The sequence below is a fragment of the Chaetura pelagica genome, unplaced genomic scaffold (genome assembly GCF_000747805.2).
Source record: "Chaetura pelagica isolate M959 unplaced genomic scaffold, ChaPel_1.0 scaffold115, whole genome shotgun sequence".
Taxonomy (NCBI): Eukaryota; Metazoa; Chordata; class Aves; order Apodiformes; family Apodidae; genus Chaetura; species Chaetura pelagica.
This window is the reverse complement of record NW_009953761.1, coordinates 2,678,292-2,702,469: the sequence shown is the minus strand read 5'-3', so window position 1 is coordinate 2,702,469 and position 24,178 is coordinate 2,678,292. Positions and strand designations below refer to the sequence as shown.

At 37.2% G+C, this 24,178-nt stretch overlaps 1 protein-coding gene across 1 annotated transcript in view; it reads left to right on the top strand.

Annotated features, from left to right (window-relative positions):
- Positions 1 to 24,178, top strand: part of NAA16 (N(alpha)-acetyltransferase 16, NatA auxiliary subunit) — a 59,376-nt gene that overhangs the window by 17,044 nt on the left and 18,154 nt on the right. The window contains exons 7-8 of the mRNA XM_010000859.1: positions 852 to 947; positions 4,682 to 4,788. Coding sequence (XP_009999161.1) covers positions 852 to 947; positions 4,682 to 4,788 — 203 coding nt within the window. The remainder of the gene's footprint in view (positions 1 to 851; positions 948 to 4,681; positions 4,789 to 24,178) is intronic.

Sequence of the window (24,178 nt, the reverse complement as noted above, 5' to 3'; positions counted from 1 at the left end):
CTGGGTAACATATTCCCCCCTCTTCCCCAACATCTGAGCTCAGTGACAAAATATTTTTTTTCTTAATAAAGGAAAACAGATATGCTCATGAAATACATGTTGTGTCATAATCTTGATCTGTACATTCTGTTTTATTTAAATTGCTAGATTAATAATATTTAAGTGAAATTGATCTTAATAATGTGAAAATGGCATTTCAAAGCAACAGATTAGTTTTATTTAAGTTCTAACCACATTGGAGCTCCAAAGCATATTATGGGGGAAAGGGGAGGAGTGGGAAGAAAATATTTAACAAAAATAAAGCTGCTTAAACATTGAGGTATAGAGTTCTGGTGCTCAGTATGTACACTAGCAGTATTGTGCCCTGTTTTTGCTCCCACCAAAGAACCTGTAATAAAGGCATGCTTGTATAGTATACCTATTTGTATACCTGTTATTTAGAAACACAGTGTATTTCTCTGAATGCTTTAAGTGTCTGAAACAGATGCATAGTGAAAACCAATTAATTGAAACTGTGAATATCAAACTACTATGTGCATGGGTCTGCACAGTTTGTAACTGAAAGAAGCCAAACTTTAGTACTGTTTGAATGTGAAAGGTAATTTTCTTGTTTACCTATTATACCTACAGTGATGAATGCTGGTAGTTGCAGATTGTACATACAGTATGCCTTCTATACACAGTTTTACAGGTTAATGTTTATGATTAACTGGAAAAGTATCTTGATACTTAAATTGTTCCAAATAAACTGTATAAAAAGTCTAGCTAAACTAATTCTCAACACTTAAAAACATTTAGAAGAATAGATGTTTATCTCTGTTACTTATATCTATTATATTTACTGATAATAGGCACTTTAGAAGAGAGGCTTCAGATTTATGAAGAAGTTAGTAAAAGACATCCCAGAGCAGTTTCACCTAGAAGATTACCTTTAAACTTTGTTTCAGGTAACAAGTTGCATATCTGTTCTGTAATAGTTTTTATTTTGTTTTTTCATAAGTTGCATCAGGCTGTTGAATGTGTATTTAATACCTAATTGTACATATACACAAATCAGACATACACATTTCTCTTGCAATAAACAAAACTATTTGTTATGTTTTAGGAGTTGATTGGAAAAGTTCATGAGCTCTAATATGGTGGTATCAACCATGTAATGTTTGTGTAGATAAAACTTCAGTACAGAATGGTATATAGATTGAAGGAGTTCTTGTATATAATTTTTTCTGCATCATGCAAGTTAAGAATCATAAGTTAGAAGGTTGGGGTGTGATTCCAGAAACAATCATATAATTGGAAGTTATGTCATGCTCCTAAAAATTAGCACTAGAAGAGAAGTTAGAGGGTTCCGTTTATATCAGTCCTTCCTCTAAGCAAGATAATTTTATCTGCACTATTCCTAACACACACCCCATACCTTTAATACACTTAGAATTGTTGTTAATTTGCTTCTTTATAAACACTGAAAACAGGTGTAAATTATGCTTATAAGAATCATAATAGCATGGGACTAATTCTCCTAACAATTTCTGTACCCGCTGATTTACCAGAAAACACCAGATCTTTTTTGTGACTGAGTATGTCTAATGTTTTGTTGCAGAATCATTAGAAGTTGGATCTACAAAATAAATTAACTTTGTGCTGCTAATAAGAATAGGAACAAAAAGCAGGTGTGCAATGTTACATAGCACAAAATACTTTATTTTTAATTTTTTCAGTGACTTTGGCCTTTCTAAGGTTTCACTGAAATACAGTACACAGATGTCTTCAGTTCTGGAGGGAATATGTATATACTTAATAAAACAGGAAGCTCTGATCTTTCAAAGTAGAAGGAAGGAGACTAAATGAAATGGTAAATCCCATAAAAATATACACTTTATATGTAGCTGTCTAACTGCTGTAACTCCAGTAGAAAACTTTTGGAAGGAAATGTCAAGTACCTAAGTTAAATACCAAGTGTCATTTAAATTAAGTTTAGCTGCAAATTCCCAACATAAATGCTCATGCTTTTAATTTTGTGAGGTTAGATTTTCGTTTAGATCGTTTACTGAGCAATGCATATGTTGTATCTTTAAATGCTAGTCCACTTCACTGTTTTGCTCAGGAGTCTAAATGTGCATACACGTTTCCTCTAAAAAATCACAATATTTTAAATGCTTCCTTAGAGATTTAGCCCTGAACTTGTTAACAGTTGTGCCTTAATCCCTGATTTTTCAGCTTCTTGGCAGATAAAAGGGCAACTAAGGTACTTCAGCTAGCTTTGAAAAACTAGGTGACAAGAAGTTGTTTTTCTCTTGTCATAAAACCATTCATGGTAATGCACAGCAAACAAGGAAACAGCATGCAAAATGCTTTTTTGTATCTTTATTAATATGTTTTGCTGTTGACTTCATTTCACTGTATGTTTTGCACTAGGTTATCTTACCATATCTGACAGTGTAGTTTCACAGCTAATGTTCATTTAATTAGAAATATGTTTGGTAGTAAGGATTAGTTGTTCCTGCTATAGCAATATTGTAAATGAAAGCAAAATTCATTATTAGATCAGTCAAGAAAAGTCTCTCAGTAGACTACTTTCTGCAGTGTTGCATAACAAACAAGAATTTTCCTGAATTAAAACTTTTTTCTGTTACTCCATTAAGCTTGTATCAGTCATGGATATGTAAGACTGGTTTTGATCCTGTAGAAATTAATCTCCTAGTTTTACATCTTTTTACTAAATGATTCCTTTGTGTTTATAAGTACAGCAGATGAGGAATCCTGTTGGGAAAAGTTTAATAGTGGGAATATGAAGGTGTAGAAACAAACTTTTTTGCAGAAATGTATTTGCAGGTTTGAAGAGGATAAACTTTTTGTTTAAAGGAAGTTGCTCTTCCACTGTGATCGCTGACCAGTTATTTGCAACCAACACTGGTTGGTTCAGATTTAGCTCCAAGTACTCTGAAGTACAGGTTTGTATTAAGAGGGCAGCCCTTCCCACACCTGGGTGTCCATCACATTTTAATAATACTGTATTTACTACAGGTCAGCTCCTCCATCTCGAAACCACCTTTATGGAAGAAGACTTACAATTAATTTTCAGACTTGCCAAGGTGGGAGGGATAGGAGTCTGGCCATCCAGTTTAGATTTGTTTATGCTTCTGTAGATTCACTGCTTCTGTGATCAGGTCTACTATATGCCTCAAACTAAATGTTGAGCTTGGCTTTATTTCATAGGGGGTTGCCTAGCCCATAAGTTTTGCATTTTTCAGTTTTCATTTTAAAGCTGTTCTGCTTTCTATAAGCATGTAGTTACTGGAAACTTGAATCTTCCTTTCCTAAATTCTGAATTACAATTCTTCCATCATGAATATAAATTACAGTAATTCAACAGACAAAATTGAGAAACTGAGATTAATTTTTTGGTATATAGGGGAGTTTCTTGTAGTGCAAGAAAACTAGATAACTATATTTACCTGTAATAAAGCATGTGCTTATAGACTAGTTACGGATCCAAAATAGTAGGAGTTTATATATGCAGCAATTTGTTCTAGTACAGCAAGGGAGAAACATGAAATACTTTTAGTCTTAGTAACTGTTGATAACAGTAAATATAGAACAACTAAAAGTTGGGGAAAATACATAAAAATTCATGTTATATACCAAGGAATAGTGTCTTCACTTTCTGCATATCTGTGGAACACTATTAATAAAATCTATTAATGCATTACTACTGAAGTTTATTTCAGTAGTTTTATGTGTATATGTTATCACCATGTGAAGTGTGCTACTTCCTTGTCTAAAAACTTAAAGAAGTCCACAGCAGAGCAGACACTGAGGTGTAGCAACTTCACACTCATGCAAAGCAAACAGAGATAATAAAAAATTTAAAAGAAAAACAGAAATAAAATTGAAATAACTGAAAGCAGCCACATGAAAGAACATGAAAGTCAGCTATTTGCTCTTTAAAGTCCTGATTTATTTTTCTTTGGCAACTTCATTTCTCTGAAAGGTGGCATACTGTGATTTTTACCAAAGAACAGACTTAAATTAGATTTTTAGCTTTATACGAGTATATTTTGATAAAGATGATTCTGATATGGTGCTTATCCTTCTGAAACCCAGTCTTCTATTCTGTTTCTGATTCCAGAAACAATCATATTATCATCGGAAGTCATGTCCTACTCCTAAAAAATAGAACTAGAAGAGAGGTAGAGGGTTCATTTCATCCATCCTTCTTCCTCAAAGCAGGATAATATATATCTGCACTATTCCTAGTACACATTTGTCTAACTTAATCATTAAGACTTCTAATGATGGAGCTTTTACAGTATCTCCAAGGTAATCCATTCAAGCGTCTGGTTATTCTTAACATTATCATTTTTTCCGCTGTTTGTTTAAATAGCCCTTGCTACATTCTCTGTAGCCAGCCTGTAATACTCTCTCTTTAATATTTTTTATAGGTTTGAGGTCTGTTACCAACCCTTGATCAGCAATCTCTTAAACCGTAGCAACTTAAGCATTTTACTTATTTTTAATCCAGAGCATATTAGCATCTTACTCTTTAATAACAGGAAATTTCAAACCCATTAATTGCAATCTCTAAGTTACTCTATTATCCAGATTTTCACAACAATTAGCTCTTATAGTAATACAACACTTGCAATCACTGACATATAACCAAATACACTTTTGTTTCTAGGTGAAAAGTTTAGAGAACTAATGGATAAGTTCCTGAGGGTTAACTTCAGTAAAGGCTGTCCACCCTTGTTTACCACTTTGAAATCTTTATATTACAATCCAGAAAAGGTAAAATTTAGTATTTACTTGGTTTTAATGAAGTCTTCTATATTGAATTTAATAGATTATCTAATTGTTTTTATAAATTTTCCTGTAATTTACCAATAACTTACTGAACACTTTTCTCCTTCCTGTGCTATTTTGTCATATGTGAATGATCAGCTGATGATACTAAACGTGTATGAAACTCAACTTCTGTAGACAGTTGATGTCAAAATGCTTGAAGTCACATTGGTGCAGAATGCACTGAAGTTTTTGAAAAATCAAAGAAACAAGTAACTCTTTTTGTGTCGGAGTGCAAGTGTGTCAGGATTCTTTCAGCTTATGGTTTATGATGTCACCAGAAGTCATGATTTTAAAATCACACAGATGGCTATTGTTCTATGTACATTTCTGAATTTCATTAATACATTAGTATTTACCACAAAGGCTTGTTTCCCATTTCAGTATTTGGCTAAAACTTTAGTGTTTAAGTTTTGCACTTCTGAACTCTGACAGTTTTAGCAAAACTGTCACATTAGAACTGCTATTTCAAATATAGCTCTTCATCCCAAGCATGTCAGTAAGGTGTAGTAAAAATAAATTTTCAAACTAAAGCATGTTATTAAAATATGTAGAAAATAAAGGTCAGTGTATTCACATGTTGCTGTCTTTGCTACAAGCAGTAAAAACTCTGAATATCTCTTCCATTTGTAACTTGGTAAGAAGAGTTTTTGTAGCTGGAAAACCCCTAAATAGATGGTGCAGCTTTTAAGCAGCAGTGGATATTCCTTTAACTGGGCTAAAAATATTGTTCTTTTTAAGAGCCTCCTTGCTAGTTGTCCTAATATGAAAATCTCAATACACTTCTTTTTGGAGAACGTGCTCTGTACTGTGTCTCCATGGTTGATATGATTTTTAGTAAATTCTGATTTTGCGTATAAGCTTTTCTACAGTGCTTATTGCTAGTGTATACTTTTCAGTATAAACTTTTGAAAATTGATTGAAAATTTAAAAAATCGTGATGCCCTTACTGTACAGAAGTACAGTCTGTGCTGTGCAAGTTTCACATCTGCTATTTGATGTATGAAAATCTAGAGGTTTAAGGATACAAAAACTTCACACTTAATTGTTTTTTATGTGAGGGGTATAAAAGATGAGAACAATGTTTTAGTGCAGCCTTATCCAAAAAGGTGCCTTGCTGCTGGTTGTCTTTGTTGTACCAAATCAGTGCTGCTCAGAACTGCCAGCTTGATCATGAAAAGTAGATAAAGTTATAATCAAGAGCTTCACAATTTTCAAATGTACTTGGATTTATTTACAGCTAACATCTGCAAAAGCATTTTCTTTTTCTTTCTTGTTCTAGTCTCCCTAAGAAGGTCTCTTTAATGTTTTGCTTGATAGAGTTTTCATGTAACTATAGTATAACAGAAAGATCTTTGAAACTATGAGAAACTTTAATTTTGGTCTCTGACAATGAATTTTAGAATTGCTGAAATGTAGGGATTAGAGGGGAGCAAGGTGTGGCAAACTATTGTGTGCTACACCTTTCAGCAAAATGTACTTTTGTGTTTAGCTTGTCTGAGTCGGTGCTTAATATCAGCTTCTCACATGAATAAGAATTATAGTCCAGATCATGTTATGCATAATAGAAAAAAACATAGGAAATTATTGCATTCTCTACAATCTGGGAATGAACAGTTTCCTGTTTATTTCTGTGGAAACTAGTATAATTTGGTGTAGTCAACTGGAGTTGAATTTGGAAGTAGCATAGATAAGAGGATTTTATGAAAGAGTTGGTATTTAAGCCTAGACAGTTCCTTCTTTCTGGAACTCTGAGTCCAGGGTCTTCCATAAGCCACAGCTTCAGGAAAAAAAAAAAGGTGAAATAAGCAATATCTGTGTTAATATTTGCATGTACTTAGACAAAAAATAGTGCTGCAATATTTTTACATAGGAAAAAAAAATGTAAATTAATTTAATACCTGCAAGGATACAAAGGAGTAGAGAGGAAGGTGGTGGTGGATATGGAGCTTTACTTGCTCAGTAAAGATGAGGACTAACATATCTCTTAACATTTTGATGTTAAGAACATCTTTTATACCAGAGTCCAAGATGTAAAGAGTAGCTGATTCTAGAGGAAATTTCTCCCCTATGTTTGGAAAGGGCAAACAAAAAGTGGTTGTATAGGAGGCAAATGTTTGGCACGTGTAGAGGAAAGTGTTTGTTAACTAACTGCTGGAAGTTGATACTTCATAGTAATGCTTTAAATAAAAATAACTGGTATATTTTGATCTAAAACCAGATTCTAGCTTACTAACAGTTAGAAGCTTAGACATCTACCTTCAGGTTCACAGAGCTGCAAAGCTCTAGGACTTGCCCTGATCAAACTAAAGACCTTTCAGGGTGGTTTTAGAAACTCTTCAATATTTACACTGCATAGAAAGACTCCAAATACTAAGGTTGTAGGCTGGAGTTACACTTTGTGTTCCAATACAGACATTGATGTACACATTTGTATGCATCTGCTGTACTTGTGGAAATAACATCAGAAAATAAGGTGGGAAAAACTCTGATTTTTGGTCCTCTAAACACAGAGGAGTGTTTAGCAGTGTTTTATGGCCATAGTATGTTTGCATTGACCTGATGAAAGATCTTGTAAGCTAATGAGGGCTTTAAAATGTTAATTGCTCAACAAATGAGTAATCAAATCAACTGAGACTACACTGGAATAATTCTTAGTTTACAAGTTGGCCAAACACTACATTTAGCTTTCTTCTTTCAGTTGCACTAAGTTTTGTTCTTAGAACGGTTTGACAGAATTCCTCTCTGGTACTGTCTACATGTTACACCAAGTTGTCTTAGGGAGAGTAGAAGTGTGTCTAATATTTGACTGAATTTCCTGTTTTGTTGTTTGAAATCTTATCTGAGACCTCACTGGAGATCAGTAAGCTGTGTCTAAATAAAGGACTCCAGACAGAGCATGTAGTCTTATTGCAGTTTTAATTCTTCCAGGAATAGGAGAAAAACCATAGATTTATCTTTGTATAACTTATCATAAAGGCTGTATTGTGCTCCTCTATATTCCTGCTTCCAGGTTACAATTTTCAGAGTACTTGATTAATCAGAGTATAGTTCTTCTATCCTGACAAAATAAAAAAATAGGCATGACTGCAACTGGCAATCCAATAAAAATGTCTGCAGTAGTAATCTTTAGCTCTGTTTTCTTGGTTCTTTTTTTTTGTGTAGATGAATTAATGTAGGCAGGTGTGTGTTGCGATTTCAAACACTTTCATTTTGGTTGTTTGTCTCCCAAATTATCTGGAACATGTTTTTAACAGTCAAGGAATTACTTCAATTTCCAGATTCAGGCATGTGAATTTAGGTCAGTTGGCACAGAGAACTGTTCCGCTAACCATCCTACGTGGTTTCCTACACAGGATGAGTTGAACAGTTACCAAGGCTGCTTTTGTGCTAGAAAAAATCTTATGTATCTGTTTTGATTGTAGAGAGAGCACAGGCACCTGTATTACAGTTATCTATGTAGAGAAGTCTGAACCTGAAGGTATCTACTGTGTCTCCCATCTGTTTTGCTGGGCTGTGTTTAGAACTGTTTATACTTGTTCCTGAAGTGCCTCTTGTATGAGGTATTTCGTATCTGTGAAACTGTAATATTGAGCAGATTTTAGCAGTTGCTTCTAGAAAGAACTAAAGAAAAAGACTGAAGTGCAAACTGGGTGAACACGGTGTCACTTTTTCAGCTACCTAGTTGGAATTTGTATACATACTTGTGCAAATACTAAGTGGAGAAAGGTGTGGAGTACAATTGCAGTGTGCTGAGGTGGTCAAGAAGGCCAACAGCATCCTGGTCTGTATCAAAAACAATGTGTCCAGCAGGAGGAGGGAAGGGATTGTGCCCCTGTGCTCGGCCCTGTTCTGTGTTCAGTTCTGGGCACCACAGTATGAGAGACATTGAGGTCCTGGAGCGTGTCCAGAGAAGAGCAACGAGGCTGGTGAGAGATTTGGAGGGCATATTGTATGAGGAGAGGCTGAGGGAACTGGGATTACTTAGTCTGAAGAAGAGAAGGCTCAGGGGAAATCTTCTTGCTCCCTACAACTGCCTGAAGGGATGTTGTAGGGAGGCTGGGGTTGCTCTCTTCTCCCGGGTAACTAGCGATAAGATGAGAGGAAATAGGTTTAAGTTGAGCCAGGGGAGGTTTAGGTTGGATATTAGGAAAAATTTCTTTACTGAAGGACTGGGGAGGCATTGGAATGGGCTGCCTGGGGAGGTGGTGGAGTAGCCATCCCTGGAGGTGTTCAAGAAGTGTTTAGATGTGGTGCTTCAGGATATAGTTGTGGTAGTGAGATTACGGCTGGGCTTGATGATCTTGAATGTCTTTTCCAGCCTCTAATTCTATGATTCTTCACTGAAGAATATGCTTTACTTTGGTTAAGGAAGAATGATGTTTGTAGTTTTCCTTCACACTTAGAGCTGTTTTTTTAGAACATTTTGGTGAAGTCACAGCAGAGTGCCTTAAGTGGGGAAGACATAGTATGATAATGCAAAGCTATTTATTTTGTGGGTAAAAAAAAACCATAAATGTTTTTTAACTTAAGATGGTTAGTGTTGGAAGAGACTTTTTTTGAGTAACCAAAAGTGTGAGGATTTGAAACCTGTTCAGTAAAGAAAGATTACATGTAGCTGCTTTGCTCTTTTGGCATTCAGAAAGGTAAAAATCTTTCCTAAGAAAGAAGTCTCTAATGAGTTATAGTATGCTTTATATTATATTATGCAATCAGCTTTCCCTGAAATTCTGAAGCCGAAAAAAATCCTGTACGTGTTTGCCTTGTGTTCAGGTTGCAATGTGCAGAGTTTTATGTTTGACTGCATTACTCAATTGAAAAGGAAAATGTTCAAGATTTGTGAACTGCTTGAGACTTGAGAAGGTGACAGATGGTATGATGAAACCTGGGATAAGCAGGTTAGCTGGGTGTTTCATTGTTTAGTTAGCAATACTGTTTGTTACCTTCCAGAAGTGAGTTGTTAACCCACTGAGATTTGAGAATTCTTGATTTCCCCACATTGGATGGTTTTAAATCTCAGCTCAGCACCCGTCAAGCTATCTCAAAAACTATAGTAGTACCTAGAAAAGTTGGACCAGGTGATCTTTCAGGTAATTCCAACCTGGCATACTTTAATTGTTTAAGCGTTGCTTAGGGTAGACTTTAAGATATCTCTGGAAATTGATGGGGAGAGGGAGAGAGTGTTAAGTTTACTCTAAATTACTGTACACGCTTCTGTAAAAAGATTCAATTGCAGATTATATGGTCCTTCACTGCTTGCAAAGTGACCTCTCCCTAGTTTTTAGAAGGGAGTTATCCAACAAATTGCTTAATTCTTCAAAGCTCTTCACATGAGGTTGTGATTCTAAAGGTTTTCTGCTGTTATGCTAGTCTGGTAAGTAGCATGTGACTGTCCTTTGACTGTTTCTTCCTCTTTGTCAAGCCACCTAGACTGGAGGAGGTACAACTAGTAGACTGAAGGGTAAGAAGCTTTAAGAAATGGAGCTAATAATTGTCTTTTGCCCAGAAACTGTACTGCCATTTGAACTGGATGAAATGTATTGTCCTATGGATAGAGCTTTTTATTATCAAAATGCTGTATCATTTTAAAAACTTATAGCAGCTGTTCAGTATCCTGATTGCACTTACATACCATGCTGTAGCATAAAATCACTCTAATACTGCAATAAGAAGAAAATAACAAAGAGGGCATTGAAATGCAGGAGAAAATATTGGACAAGGGCCAACTGAAAATGAAATGTTAGTTTTATTTATTTCCTATAATATTGGCAAGAGATTTTTCTGCAGGTAATGTGGATGAGTAGGGTATATGTTATGCAAATGGTTCAAGTTATTTCTCAAGTGATAATTGTTGTTCTGCTCCCTGTTTGCAGATACCCAAGGCAGGCACTAACAATTTCCTAACTTGCTACATTGGTACGGAGTCATATTCTGTCTTTCCAAGTGAAAAAGATTAGAGGGTCATAGAGACTATGTTTTCCAGATTGCCTCATTCAAACCAAGTTTGTAATATTTCACAGACTATATTCTGTGGTATGTCATTGCTGTTACTCATAGATCACTTTTTACATCTGAGGGTTGATGATAAAAGTAGCAAGTTGGGTGTACCAAGGCAATAGAGCATGTACTCAGCTTCTGTGATTTTTGAGCACCTAAGGTCGCTTTCATTGTTTTTTTGAGTACATACATCACAGTAGAGGATCAGGTTATAGAACTTCGAAATAGGTGGATGTTCACATGCCTGTTGAACCTGATGAGATGCATCCACAGCTGCTGGGAGAGCTGAAGTTCAATGACCCGGCTTTGACACTCAGTCTTTGAAAGATCATTGCAATGAATGCAGTTTCCTGAGGACTAGAGGAAAGCAAGTGTCACTGCTTTTCAAGGAGTACAAAAAGGAGCATCTGAGGAGCTATGGGCCAGTCAGCTTCTTCTCAGTCCTTGTGAAACTGACAGAGCTAATACTCCTGGAAACCATTACCAAACACACAAAGTGTGGCCAGGAGTAGGCATTATGGATTTATAGTTATGCCTGACTAACTTGATAGACTTCTATGACAAAATTACTACCTCAGTGGACCAGGGGAGAGTAGTTGATACTGTTTATCTTTGCTTTAGCAAGGCTTTTGACACTGTCCTGTAACACTCAGAGGCAAACTGTCAAAGTACAGTTTAGGTAGTAGACAGATGGAATGAAAACTGACTGAACTTCCAGGTTCAGTGTTGTGATTAGCAGCGTGAAGTCCAACTAGTGTCCCCAGGTAGTTAATACTGGGGCAAATAGTATGTTACACTCTGCCCTATCAACCAAGTAATTAATAAAGATGTATCCCTCAGGAAGCTTGCAGATGATACAAAGCTGGGAGGAGTGGCTGATGCACCAGAGGACCATGCTCATTCAGAAGGACCTTAACAGGCTGGAGAGATGGGCTGAAAGGATGTTTAAGAGAGGAAAATACCCGATTCTCCACCTTAGGAGGAGTAATCCCATGCTCTAGTATAGGCTGGGGATTGATCAGCTGGAAAGCAGCTTTGCAGAGAAGGACCCAGGGGGTTCTGATAGACAGCAGACTGAACATGATCCAGCAATGTGCCCTGTGGCAAAGAATCATAGAATGGTTAATGTTGGAAGGCACCTTCAAAGGTCAACAGCACCTTAGTCTGCATTAGTAAAAGCACCACCAGAAGGCTGAGGTAGGTGATCCTTCTCTTCTCCTCAGCCCTGTTGAGACATCTGGAGTGCTGGGTTTAGTTATGGGTTTCCCTGTACAAGAGCCACACACATACTGGAAAGAGTCCAGAGAGAGGACATGAAATTGAGAAAGAGGCTAGAGTGTCTGATATATGAGGAGAGGCTGAGAACTAGGATTGTCTGCACTAGCAGACAATGCAGAAGGGCACAATAGACAGATGTGCCTGTATATAGAAGCATTAAGATTCCTAATGTGGATATTGGGATTTGGAATCTTTATTTGTGATTTTTATATCTGTTTACTTGTATACTTCTCCTCCTAAGTTCCTAGAATTTCTTACGTTTCCCTTCTCAGACCATTTGCAAAGAGAAAAACAGGCATTTGTCACAGAATCTGCCTTTTATAATAACTTAGAACACAGGTGAGTAACTGCAGATTTGCATTAGTGTTAGATTAAAGCTGAGTACATGCATGGTTCACCAGATGTCAAGTGAAGCATCTGTAACTGCTGCTTCAGGGTAGGTCCTTTCCAAATGAGTGGATTGTTTATTCAAGAGTGAAATGGGGTTAGTCTGAGGGTGCTACATATATATAAATATTAAAGGATCTAATAGTTGTTTCAGGAAAGTCCTCAATCCAACATTCTTGGTGTCAAAGCTCTCAAAGTGGCACATGTGACATCCCTTTTTATTTCTGTGATGTTCCACAGTGCAAAGTCTAATAGACGTAATGTGCATTTGGTGTTTTGTCAGTGATTGTCTACTTGTAGTTTCAAGTAAAGAGAGAGAGCTGTATAAAGAGTATTGTAAACTTCTTAAAAATCAGTAATTTTTCTAGGCTGTTGGGGTAGTTGTTCGCTGAAATTGAATTTGCCTTTTTCTACTTGGTGAAGGAAAAGTGGAGGACATGACACTGGTAAAATTCTAGTGAAGTTGTGATTGCATCCAGGTTATTTCTCAAGTCAGTTGGCTCACATTCACCTTGAGTTCATCTGCTGATGGTGACAGTTTCATTCAGCAAACCTGCTGGTGTTTGAAATGTTATGCAGCAGGGACTATTGGTGTGCTGCTGTGTTGGAGTCAGAGCCTGCTGTGCTCATGCTCTGACTTCCTGCGTTAACATACAGCTGTTGGGAGTGTTATCCGGGGAGCTGTTTGTTGTCAATGTTTGAGAAATCCATATACTGAGTTTTCAATGGTTAAATGAGGTGCTGTATTTTAGAGGTCAGTACTTTGATTTTCAGTGACTTTTCCTTGTGCTCACTATCCCAAGTACCTATTGTCTTCCTGTACTCTGTAGTGACACTTGCAATGGCCTATATTCAAGGAGAAAAGGCCTTTTACCCTAAAATAGACTGTTGTATGAGAGGTGATAATGCAAGTCCTGTGAGCTGTTGTCTTCATCTTGGAGTCTTAATTTCTGTAAGTTGTGTGCTGGCGGATTGTGGTCTTTCTGTGCTCTGTATCTTGAAGGTAAGAGGAACAGGCACAGAATTTTTATCACTCCAGCTGCTGCTGCAGCTCAGGGAGTTGATCTGTATGTATATGTCAAGCAATGCAAAATGGATTATTTAAGGGCCATGACTTGTGGACAAAGTGGTTCACGTTCCCAACTGTCTACTCCACCCTTGTCCTTCAGTTGCCACTTGTGCTGAAGGAACAGCACAGTGTTTGAATATCAGTTTCTGAATATGTATGGCTTTAAATTTGCCATTTTATTATGTTGTGCAGTTTAGCTAAAAGTGCAGTTGTTTAACAAACCATTTCTGCAGTGGTAATCTATAAAAGATGGTTGAATTAAAAATGAAAACAATAACTACTGGCTGTCCTTGTTTGAAAAATCCACCTTAGTAATTTAGAAAAAATTAATGTGCTACAAAAGAGGTGCTTCTGTGCAGTGGGGCCAATGTTGGTAGTGTAGTTTGAAAAACTGTAGTTATTTCTGGGGAAAAAGCAATTAATTTCATATAAGAACATTATTTAAAACATTACTACTTATAATGCCTTTGAGATGTATTAGCTTGATTTTCTTAATCTTGCCATAAAATACCACTGCATCATCAATTCAGAAGCATATTGTGGAGGTAACTTGAATTTTTAAAGCAGTTTTATTGTCTTTGTCTCTTTAAACCTTGGACTATGTAGTAAGAATTGTAGGTGACTAAAATGAGTTGATTCTAAGCAAGTGAGATATGTGTAAGGATAGTAGGGGAGGCTATAATAGGACAGCTTCATCCTATGTAATGGAACTTGGATTTTGAAGTTTTTTTACTAACAAGGTAGCCTGCTTTCTTCTAGAGCTTTCAAATGTTATCCAAGTAAAACATGACTTATAAAAAGTGACTATAAGTAGAATATGTGTATGAAATGTTTTGTTTTCATGATTTATGGAGTCTTTTGGAATAATCACAGTGTACTGCTGTGCAAATGAAAGGGTTTGAAATATGACTGGTTTGTTTACATGCTAAGAAACAGAGCATTTACAAGGAAGATATCTCAACAACATGTCTGTGTATGCATGAAATACTTTGATAGGAGTGTCTTAATCCTTTTGTGTGTTATAGAAGACTTACTGTCCAGCTACTGGGCTCTTCTATGCTGCAAGTGATTGTGTAGTTTTTATTCTTTGCTTAGTGCTTTAGTTTCTAAATGTTGTTATTAAAAATGGGTTTTGGCAAAATAGCCATTTTCTTTGAGTTTTCTATAATGCTAGATCTTTGAAAAGCCTGCTCTATAGTACAGTCTTATTAATTTTTTCTATCAGACTCTTAGTTTCTAAATAGCACGTATACTTGGCTGTTTAAGCTACATTTGTCACATTGATATGTTTGTTCTGGGATAAAATTCACAGTTGGCACAGTATATGTTCTGTTGGGAAGAAGCTGTGGCTCTTGGCAGAAACCTTCTGCTGGAAGCTATAATCTGAAGTATAAGCAATTGTATGAGATAGAGCAACTTTCACATTCTGTAAGCTGCTGTCCACATGTGTTAGAAATAAATGTGAGCAACCATAGTTGCTGTTCCTCCTCACAAGAGAGGGATCTCTAAATGCTACCCCTACTTCCCCCCCAGAATTATTTTTTTACTTGAGCAATATTCAGAAATACCCCTTGGTTTCCCTTACCTGCTGAGTTCTATGTCCATGAGGGAAAAATCCAAAGAGTGAAGATCTTCAATTAGTCAACATCAAGGTTTGCATCGATTGTGTTGCAGGTGTGTTGGTTGATTCCATTGATGCTCGACATTAGTGCACATGTGCCCTTTTTCTGAGTAACTAAAAACATGGAGACTGTGAGGAAATACTGGATGAGAAAAAATGTCTGTCTGGAACAAACATCAAAAACAACAGTCTCAGAAAAAAAAAGGTGTAAAACTGTCTACACAGGAAGATAGGCTGTTCTCCAGTGAAGATCTTTCTTTAACCCTTTCAGGAAAGAAGGCATTTTCCCCTCCTTTGTGTGGAAAGCTAAGGGAATTTAAAGCAAGTTGCAACTGTTTTTGTAGTTAGATGCCACCTGTGAACTGGTGGGTTATGTAAGGAAGAGAAACATCTAAGTTCCACTCAGAATCTTGCTACATTTTAAGAAGAAATAATGGTAAGATCAACTAAGGACAGCCTTTTGTTCAGTGACTCCATCAGTTCAAGTTTCAGAAAGTAGTGTCTCTGAGATAAAATTTCAGCAGGGGAAATCTGTTAAGTGGACTCGATCAGGATCTGGTTAACAGCTGGTACATTTATAGCAAAAGACGACATTTTTGCTTTACTGCTTTATCTTAAGGAGCAGTAAGGAAATCTTAAAATAAGTGGAGGAAGGAGAAAGTTAAAAAACATCATTGCAGGTACTGCCAGGATAGAATGCTTACACTCTGTAAAGAGAATGGATAGTGTGAAACGTGATGGCTCAGTTTGAGTCCTTAAAGTGACACGTAATCCAAGAGCTGAAAGGTGTAGCAGAAGACTTAAGAACTACTTTATCAAGAGGGGTTTTTTTGTGAGTGGTCTACATTGGGAACATCTGCTCCAAAGCCAGACCATGAGTCAGCAATGTGCCTTGTAGCCAGGAAGGCCAATGGCATCCTGGGATGCATTAGAAAGGGTGTGGTTAGTAAGTAAAGAGAGATTCTCCCCCTCTCCCCCCCAATTCTGCCTTGGTGAGGCCACATCTGGAATATTGTGTCCAGTTCTGGGCCCTTTAGTTCAAGAAGGACAGGGAACTGCTTGAAAGAGTCCAGCGCAGAGCTACAAAGATGATGGAGTGGAGCATCTCCCTTATGAGGAAAAGCTGAGGGAGCTGGGTCTCTTTAGCTTGGAGAAGAGGAGATTGAGGGGCAACCTCATCAAAGTTTACAAATATGTAAAGAGCGAGCGTCAGGAGGATGGAGCCAGGCTTTTTTCAATGATGTGTAGTGATAGGACAAGGGGCAATGGGTGCAAGCTGGAGCATAGGAGGTTCCATGTAAGTATCAGAAAAGGCTTCTTTACTGTGAGAGTGACAGAGCACTGGAACAGGAGGCCCAGAGAGGTTGTGGAGTCTCTTTCACTGGAGACATTCAAAACCCGCCTGGACAAGTTCCTGTGTGACCCTGCTCTGGCAGGGGGGTTGGACTAGATGATCTTTCAAGGTCCCTTCCAACCCCTAAGATTCTGTGATTCTATGAAATACCCATCTGAAGACCCACAAGAAATGCTCTCAACATTGCTGCTCAAATTAAATTATTTCCTTTGTTTTGTGCAGTCTCCAAACTTGTCCTAAAGCTTTCAAAAAAACAGTTGCTTTTGAAATTAGTTGTGTGATGACCACAGTGATACCTTGCTCCAAGTTTGTATACTTATGAGTGTCTTGAAACTTTCAGTACAAACTTCTACTGCTCTTGTTAACTTACTCTATTGTGTCAACAGTTTTATATCTGGATCTTTAGGAGTACTAGTGAAACAGGAAAGTCAAGTGCTTTAAAATGAAGAGTACTATTTTTCTGAATGCGTTTACATACTGTGGTATAATGCGAGTTTTTTGTTTGGCAGTTTTCTCCTATGCTGTGCCTTATGTCACATCTCACAAATTATTAGCCTTGACATGGTACAACAAAGAGAAGTATTATCCATATTTCACACATTTGAAATAGGCAGTAAGAGGTCAAGGCCAGAATCTGCAGGCATAGATCATATAGCCCAGGAGTTACCATTTCAGGAATGTTTATATTGAGAAGCATTCACTGGCCTCAGTTTATGTGGAATGCTCAGCATGGCAGAAAATTTGGTTCTGGTTGTTTTATGGCAATATGAAAATGAAAGCAAAAATGTGTTTTGTGGATGTCAGTACTTTCATGGAACATTATCCCATTTATTTCCTATTCCATTTACTCTGTGTGTGTGAGATACAGCAAGCACTCTTCAGGAAGAAAAGTGTAATAAAATACATCACATTGGTATCTGTATTTCTGACACTTCATTATAGTAGCTCCTTGATTTGTACTGTATAACGTTTTGTCTTTTAGTATTACTTAGACGTGTGATTGCTGTTAGAACAATAAGCCTGAGCTAACCAGTCGTCTTTTAATTTTAATGTTGTTTTAATTTTAATTGTAATGGTGTTTTTCTTTGCTATTAAGTGTAGCTTTGGGGTGTAGAGTGAATTAAAAAAAAAAAAGGGGTGAACTTCAGATCCTCAGACCTCTGTATGAAGTGCTTTCTGAACACAGCTTTTCCAGCTTATGACTGAGAGTCTGTTTCATAAGGCTCTGGCATGTCTGTAACTGTCCTGGAAAAATAATGTCCTTTGGGGCTAATTCCTTGATGAAAGATGTCTAGTACTTTCAAGCAATGTATTTTTCTAGATACCTCTTTGTGTCATTGGAATTAGATATATGGATAAGCTCTAAATTATATGCAGGCATCAGTAGAAAACTGACATGTTATATTTCTATACTTATTTTGAAAATGCAGTGAAAGTTCAGTGTTTGGAAGCTTGTAATCAGAAGAGACACTTGAATCCCAAGCCTTTAATAGTCTTCTGTGTAGTCCCTAGGTTTTTGTTTTAATTTTGTGTTGTACCTTTTACAGCTTGACCACTGTGGGAGAGTTTCCTTGGGACAATGAGTCTGTTCTGACTGTGGAGTCTTGCTGTCCTACTGAACTCTCTGTTCCTGTACCAAAGTTTTTTAAGTTTGTCACTTGTCACTGACAGCTTTGTAAATGGCTGTTAGCTTTCACTTCCAAAAAAAACTACAGCCTGTGTAGAAATGTAATGTGAACATCATAGTCAAAATAGTTAATATTTATGATGCAGCTGAACACTAATGTTCACACTCAGGTCTTCTGTAGCTTTACTATAGGCAAGTATTTGCTGCACAGGGAAGCTAAATAGTATACTGTATTGATAAGGTAGCTAGATGTGTAGTTTATTTTGAATAATTAATTACTCTAGCATATCTTTATTTTTTTTTCTGAATGGAATGATGCTGCATTTTACAGAAAAGATTTGAGCAATTCTTTCAGTTCCCAGTAATCTCAAAGTTAAGACTTCATTTCCAAGTCTGGCTGAATCCCACATTTTTACATCCCAAAGAGATCACCCAGAAGTTTATAAAGATATTAAAGGAGTATTGCTTTTAAAATAACTTTTAAGGTGGTTTTTTACTAGTCAACTTGTTACATTTGCAGCAGTTATATTTAATGACTGGCTTTTGTATTTATAGTCATACTACTTACTTTGTTCTGCGTAACATGAGTGATCTTGTACTTCTAACACTGTTGCACAGCTCCAGAGAAGCTTGTGCCCTTGTACTTTCATGTGTAAACATACAGGTGCTAGACCTTTCCAAAGCAGCAGTAAATTCTTTAATGAAGAGTGTTGTTTTTGTGACTTGTTTGCCATTCTGCCCGAGTAGTCTTCTCTCTGCAAAGTTGGTGTGTGGAGCAGCTTTCCCCTAGCGGACCGCTCTAAGAATAACTTGCAAGCACAAAGCTTGTTACATGTGGGACACAGTGTTTCCAGTGCAGATGTTGGAGCCAAAACTGGTTAATGCAACCACATGTGGTTAGAAATACTACATGATTCAGTGAAAATTACAAAACACCAGCAGTGTTTATCAAATGATGCTTGTACTATAAACTTCTGCTTGTATGTAGCATGCCTTAAAAAAGAAATAATGCTGTTTGAGCAGAGCAAGTGTACAAAATACCTTGTTACAAGTCACTCTCTGAAAGACATACAAACTAAACTCAGATAAATATAGGCAGCTTTTTCATCTTGAGTGAAGTATTTCAGACAGTGTGTTCATTGATGGTACAGATGCTAGAAAAAAGTATCATGTGTTTTATTTCAGGAATAGCTGTTATCAGTGCTAGCAGCAATGGGCAGCATCTTCACTTACACAGCAAGTCTAGTATTATCTTGAAGTTCTGAATCAGAGTAGGATTTGATGGTGTATACACCATCATGTTTGTACAGATTATATGCAAAGTTGCTGCAATGCAGCTGTCCTGTTCAGCAAGACGTAGTTTACTAGCCATGGTGTGTATCATAAGGCATGCCTCCAAACCTAATCCAGGGTAAAAAGGAATCATAGAGTCATTAAGGTTGGAAAAGACTTTCAAGATTGTCAAGTCCAACCATCAGCCCTACACCCCCATGACCATCAAACCATCTCCCAAAGCACCATGTCTACTCCAATCTCAGAGTGATCTGCTCCATCAGTTTCCCTGGTACTGAAGTCAAACAGACCTGTAATTTCCAGATCACCAGAATATGTAAAAAAAAATAAAATTTAAGGAGACTTGTGTTACCTAGAAGGCTGCTTGTCATGCTTTCATGTTTCTACTTTGTGGCATGAGTTGTAAAATAATTTTTACTTGATTGTGGATTTTATTGTGTTCAGATGTTGGCCATATACTAAACCATAAGCAATAGAAATACCCTGCATGAGGCTGAATAGCCTTTCATAACTGGAGTAATTTATTTCAGTAGTCTCTGTGGACATGTTCTGTGGCTCATACCTTATTGGGTGGAGTAAATCTGTATCAGCTATATAACAAGTTGTGGAGCACGAGCTTTTCAAGATAGACTGAGGAAGCTGTTGCAAGTAAGTTAATAGATAACTGTCTTGAATATGTTCCTTTTTACACTGATAAACCTGAGTGTCAGTATCTTATGTCCCATCTAGCTACTTTGAAACATTCTCAGTAATAGAGGAACATTGCTTTTAAAAAAACCAAAATCAACCAGTGCGAGCCTTGCCGAAGGAGGTTTTTGTCTGTGAACTCTGTAAGCTTACATATGTTTTTAGCTTGAATATTCTTCTAGTTAAGACTTCTAGCAAGCTATACGAAATAGAACTTCTTTAGGTGGCTGCCAATATACACCTTCCTGTGTAGATACACTAGAAGAGCCTGAACTTTTGCACTTTTGTGCAATGCAAGTGTGCCAGCTGGCTCATGTGTTTGGCATGCTCTGTTCTTTGCTGCCTCAATAAAAAGCACATCTCAGTTCATGCTAATCACCTCTTGGCTATAGTTGAAGATGCTTCTTGTCTTCGTTTGGCTGTAGTAAAACCTTTTTTCTAATGTGTAACTGTACTAACCCCCCTCTTTTTTTTTCCTCCAGTGTGATTAATTGCATTTATGAGTGTTTTTCTTTTTGAGTCTATTGACAGCTTCTTTATTAGAAACTTTCTTCCCATCAGTATTTCCATCTGGAAAGGTACAGTCAGAGTGCTCTGGGTTGAACTACTGTTAATCATGTAACGAGGCCATGCTACGTATGATAGATCATCAGAGGTGTGCCTCTGCTACCATTCATAATATTTTTCAGGCCTGCAGGACTCTACACTTACTCTTGTTGAACCTTTTTAGGTTAATCTTTGAACCTAATCTTTAATCAGGTAACCCTTTTCAGGGAGTCTGCGGAGGTGCCTCTGTGAGTAAAAGGAGTTTTGAAACAGAATTATTAAAGAATAATTCAAGAAATATTACTTTAGAAAATGTTAATTTCTGCCATCATTGTATCAGAGCTTCTTCTTAGTGCTAAGCTCTTATTGGGGGAGGTTCTGTGTAGAATGGTGTGGAGAGCATGACATCAAAAGAAAAGCAAGAAACCAGTTCTTTATAGTAATCATTTTCATTAGTAATTGAATAATTACAATTATCCTAGGTACAGTATAGAACTGTGAATACTTAGTCTTTGAAAAGTCTCAGTTTTTAAAAAACAAAACATGCAGTTATCTAGCTTCTGTTATGTATGATTCTTTGAGCTTCCATAAAGAAACACTTGAGAAGTGGTCAGTCTCCTACTGTGTGGTGATTCCCAGAAGTGAGCCATTTGATGCATGATGATGACAGGGCATCTTAGTGATTTAATTACCACTCTGCACATATTTGTGCTAAGTACCGTGTGATCAAGACAAGATAATGTACCCTTTGCCCATGTCCCAGCATGTAAATATGGATGAATTTTGTGAAAGTTAAATCTTTTTATAAAAGCACATACTAGAGCATGTTTCAAAAGTATTTCTGAGATTTGCCTAAAGATTCTTCTGTACTACTGCATAACTAAAATTTCTATATAAGAAGACATTTGTGTCCATATCTACAAGTCAGTAGCATACTTGCTTATTTGGACAGCTTTATGGCTGCATGTTGAAGATTTATATCTCAGTAACAGTATTCAAACTTTCCTTTTGGGATGCTTGCCTTTGAGAACAGGGCAGATAATACTAAACATGTTCCCAGGAATTCAAAAGGGAGGGGCTCAAACCTGTGCCAAATATTAAACATAGGGGTAGCTTCTGAAAGTGCCTACAGTAGCTTTTAATGTGTTTGTGCACTGGGAGTGCTGGTAACTTCTTACTGATTTCATAGTGGCAGCAACTTAAATGTAGTGGTTGTGATGGATAATTAGCAAGCAGAATCCTTCAAAAAAAGAGGCTATTGACACAGCTTAAGTCTGACCACCTTATAGTGCAATACAATATTTCTATATGGTTGGTATTTCTAATTCATATCCTTTTCTTGCAGTTGTTTCATTTGAAGAAGGGAGTACAGTATTGGTGTTTTCAATTATGTCATTGACACAGAAGTCTATTATAAAATTTTTTACCCAGCTGCTGTAATAATAGGATATACAATCGATTTAGCAATTTAACTTCCATAGTAAGGAACCAGAAAGTTTGAGGCTTTTTACTTGGAAAATTTGCACCCCTGCATTGTACTAGTGGGCTGTCGATTTCATCAGCCTCCCTTACATATTTCACCTCATGTTTGCTTTGTATGTTTCTTAAATACCTTTCCCTGTTGTTTTTCTCTTTGCTTTTATTGATTTATCATTTCCTTCAACTCAACCTTCTGCATGGTGTATAGAAAGAAAGAAATCAAATTAGGGCTGTTAGGCTACTGTAGCCTGAATATCCCATTTTGAATCCCATATCATTGTACTTATCTTTGATAGTCCTCTTTTGCTCTTTAAACAAAGAGAGACTTCTGTGGCAGGAGTCACTCGGTATGTGGCATAGCATGCAGTATGGATTTCCATTTAATGATTGGCCCATAGGTGCCACCATAATACCTGCAAGTGATGGTAAAAAAAACTCCAGCTACCCTTTACTAAAGAGGACACACAATATTTTTCAGTTTAATCAGATAGGTAAAAACTAATGCTCACAGGAAAAAGTAATTCAGAATGGGTGCTTAAGTGTATTTTCTTCTTGTTACTTACAGTTTAGAAATAAATTGAGTATGCATGAGGGTTATTCCAGTCTCAATATGTATTTCTCAAATACTTAATTCCTCAATTTAAGACATTTACTCAAAGTTTAGTTATGAAACCATCCTTTTCTCTTAGGAGAGCCTGAGAGAACTGGTGTTGTCTAGTCTGGAGAAAAGGAGGCGAAGAGGAGGCAATACCACTCTCAAAAGTACCTGAAAGGAGGTTGTAGCCAGGTGGGGGTTGGTCTTTTCTCCCAGGTGAATAATGATAGGACAATATGAAATGTTTTACCTGGAGAGGTTTAGATTGGATATTAGAACAAAATTCACTGAAAAGGTTATTAAAGATTGGAATAGGCCACCCAGGGAGATGGCTGAATCACCATCCCTAGAGGCATTTAAAAGACATGTAGGTGTGGTGCTTAAGAACATGGTTTAAACACTTGACTTGGTAGAGTTAGGTTAATGGTTGGTAGGTAAGTTGTGGTTGGACTTGGTGATCTTAAAGGTCTTTTCCAACGAGAATGATTCTGTGAAATAAACTGCACAGGAAATGGAAAAAAAAAAAAAAGACCGTTCTGGCTTTAGTGGAGTCTTTGCTTCAAGTAGTACAGAGTGTGGAAGATATGTTCTTAACTTGCAAGATGATTACACTTGATAATTACACATATTAATCTGTTCTGGTTTGTGAGCACATGAAACTTTCACGTTAAAAGTATAGGAGGAGAAACAAGCACTTGCCTTGGCTGTGCTAATGGGGAAGGCTAAAGCCCATTTTCCCCTTCTTGATTTTTGCTTCTTAGCTCATTGTTCTTTCATAACAAAATAGAAGTTGTAGGTAGTGACCTATGAAAAGGTTTGAGATTTGAATTTTGATTATTTAAGAGGCCTCTTGAACTGCTGGTCCCAGTTTGGAAGTGGCTCCATTCTTGCCATAACAAAGCCTGAGATTCCTTGATGATTTAAGTTATGCTGTTGTAATACCTTAAGCTTTTTTAGATCTGTGGCAAGGGAATAAATGAAACTTTTTTCCTAGAATAATACACTTTGAAAATTAGCTCATGGTCAGTGTTGTGGTATTTCCAGTACCTCAGCTTGTTTTTTAGTAATTGTGAAATTATCTTTATGAAGAATACTGAGCACGCAGCAGCGCAGAAGAGAGAGCGGCGGCAGCACCAGCAGCGGTGAGAGCTGTTCCTTTAAATTTACTGAGGATTTGAGAGGGAGCCGGGCTTCCCAGAGACGGTGAAGCCGGGGCAGAGCCAGGAGACCCGAGTCTGAGCGGGAAGCCTGCGAGGGAGAGGAAGGCTGACGTGGCAGGGGGTGTGGCTGTGAACAGCGGCAAGGTGTAAAAAGTGGCCATTTGGCAGCCCCTTCTGAGCACGCGGCAGCGCAGAAGAGAGAGCGGCAGCAGCACCGGCAGCGGCCTCCAGAGAGGAGACACG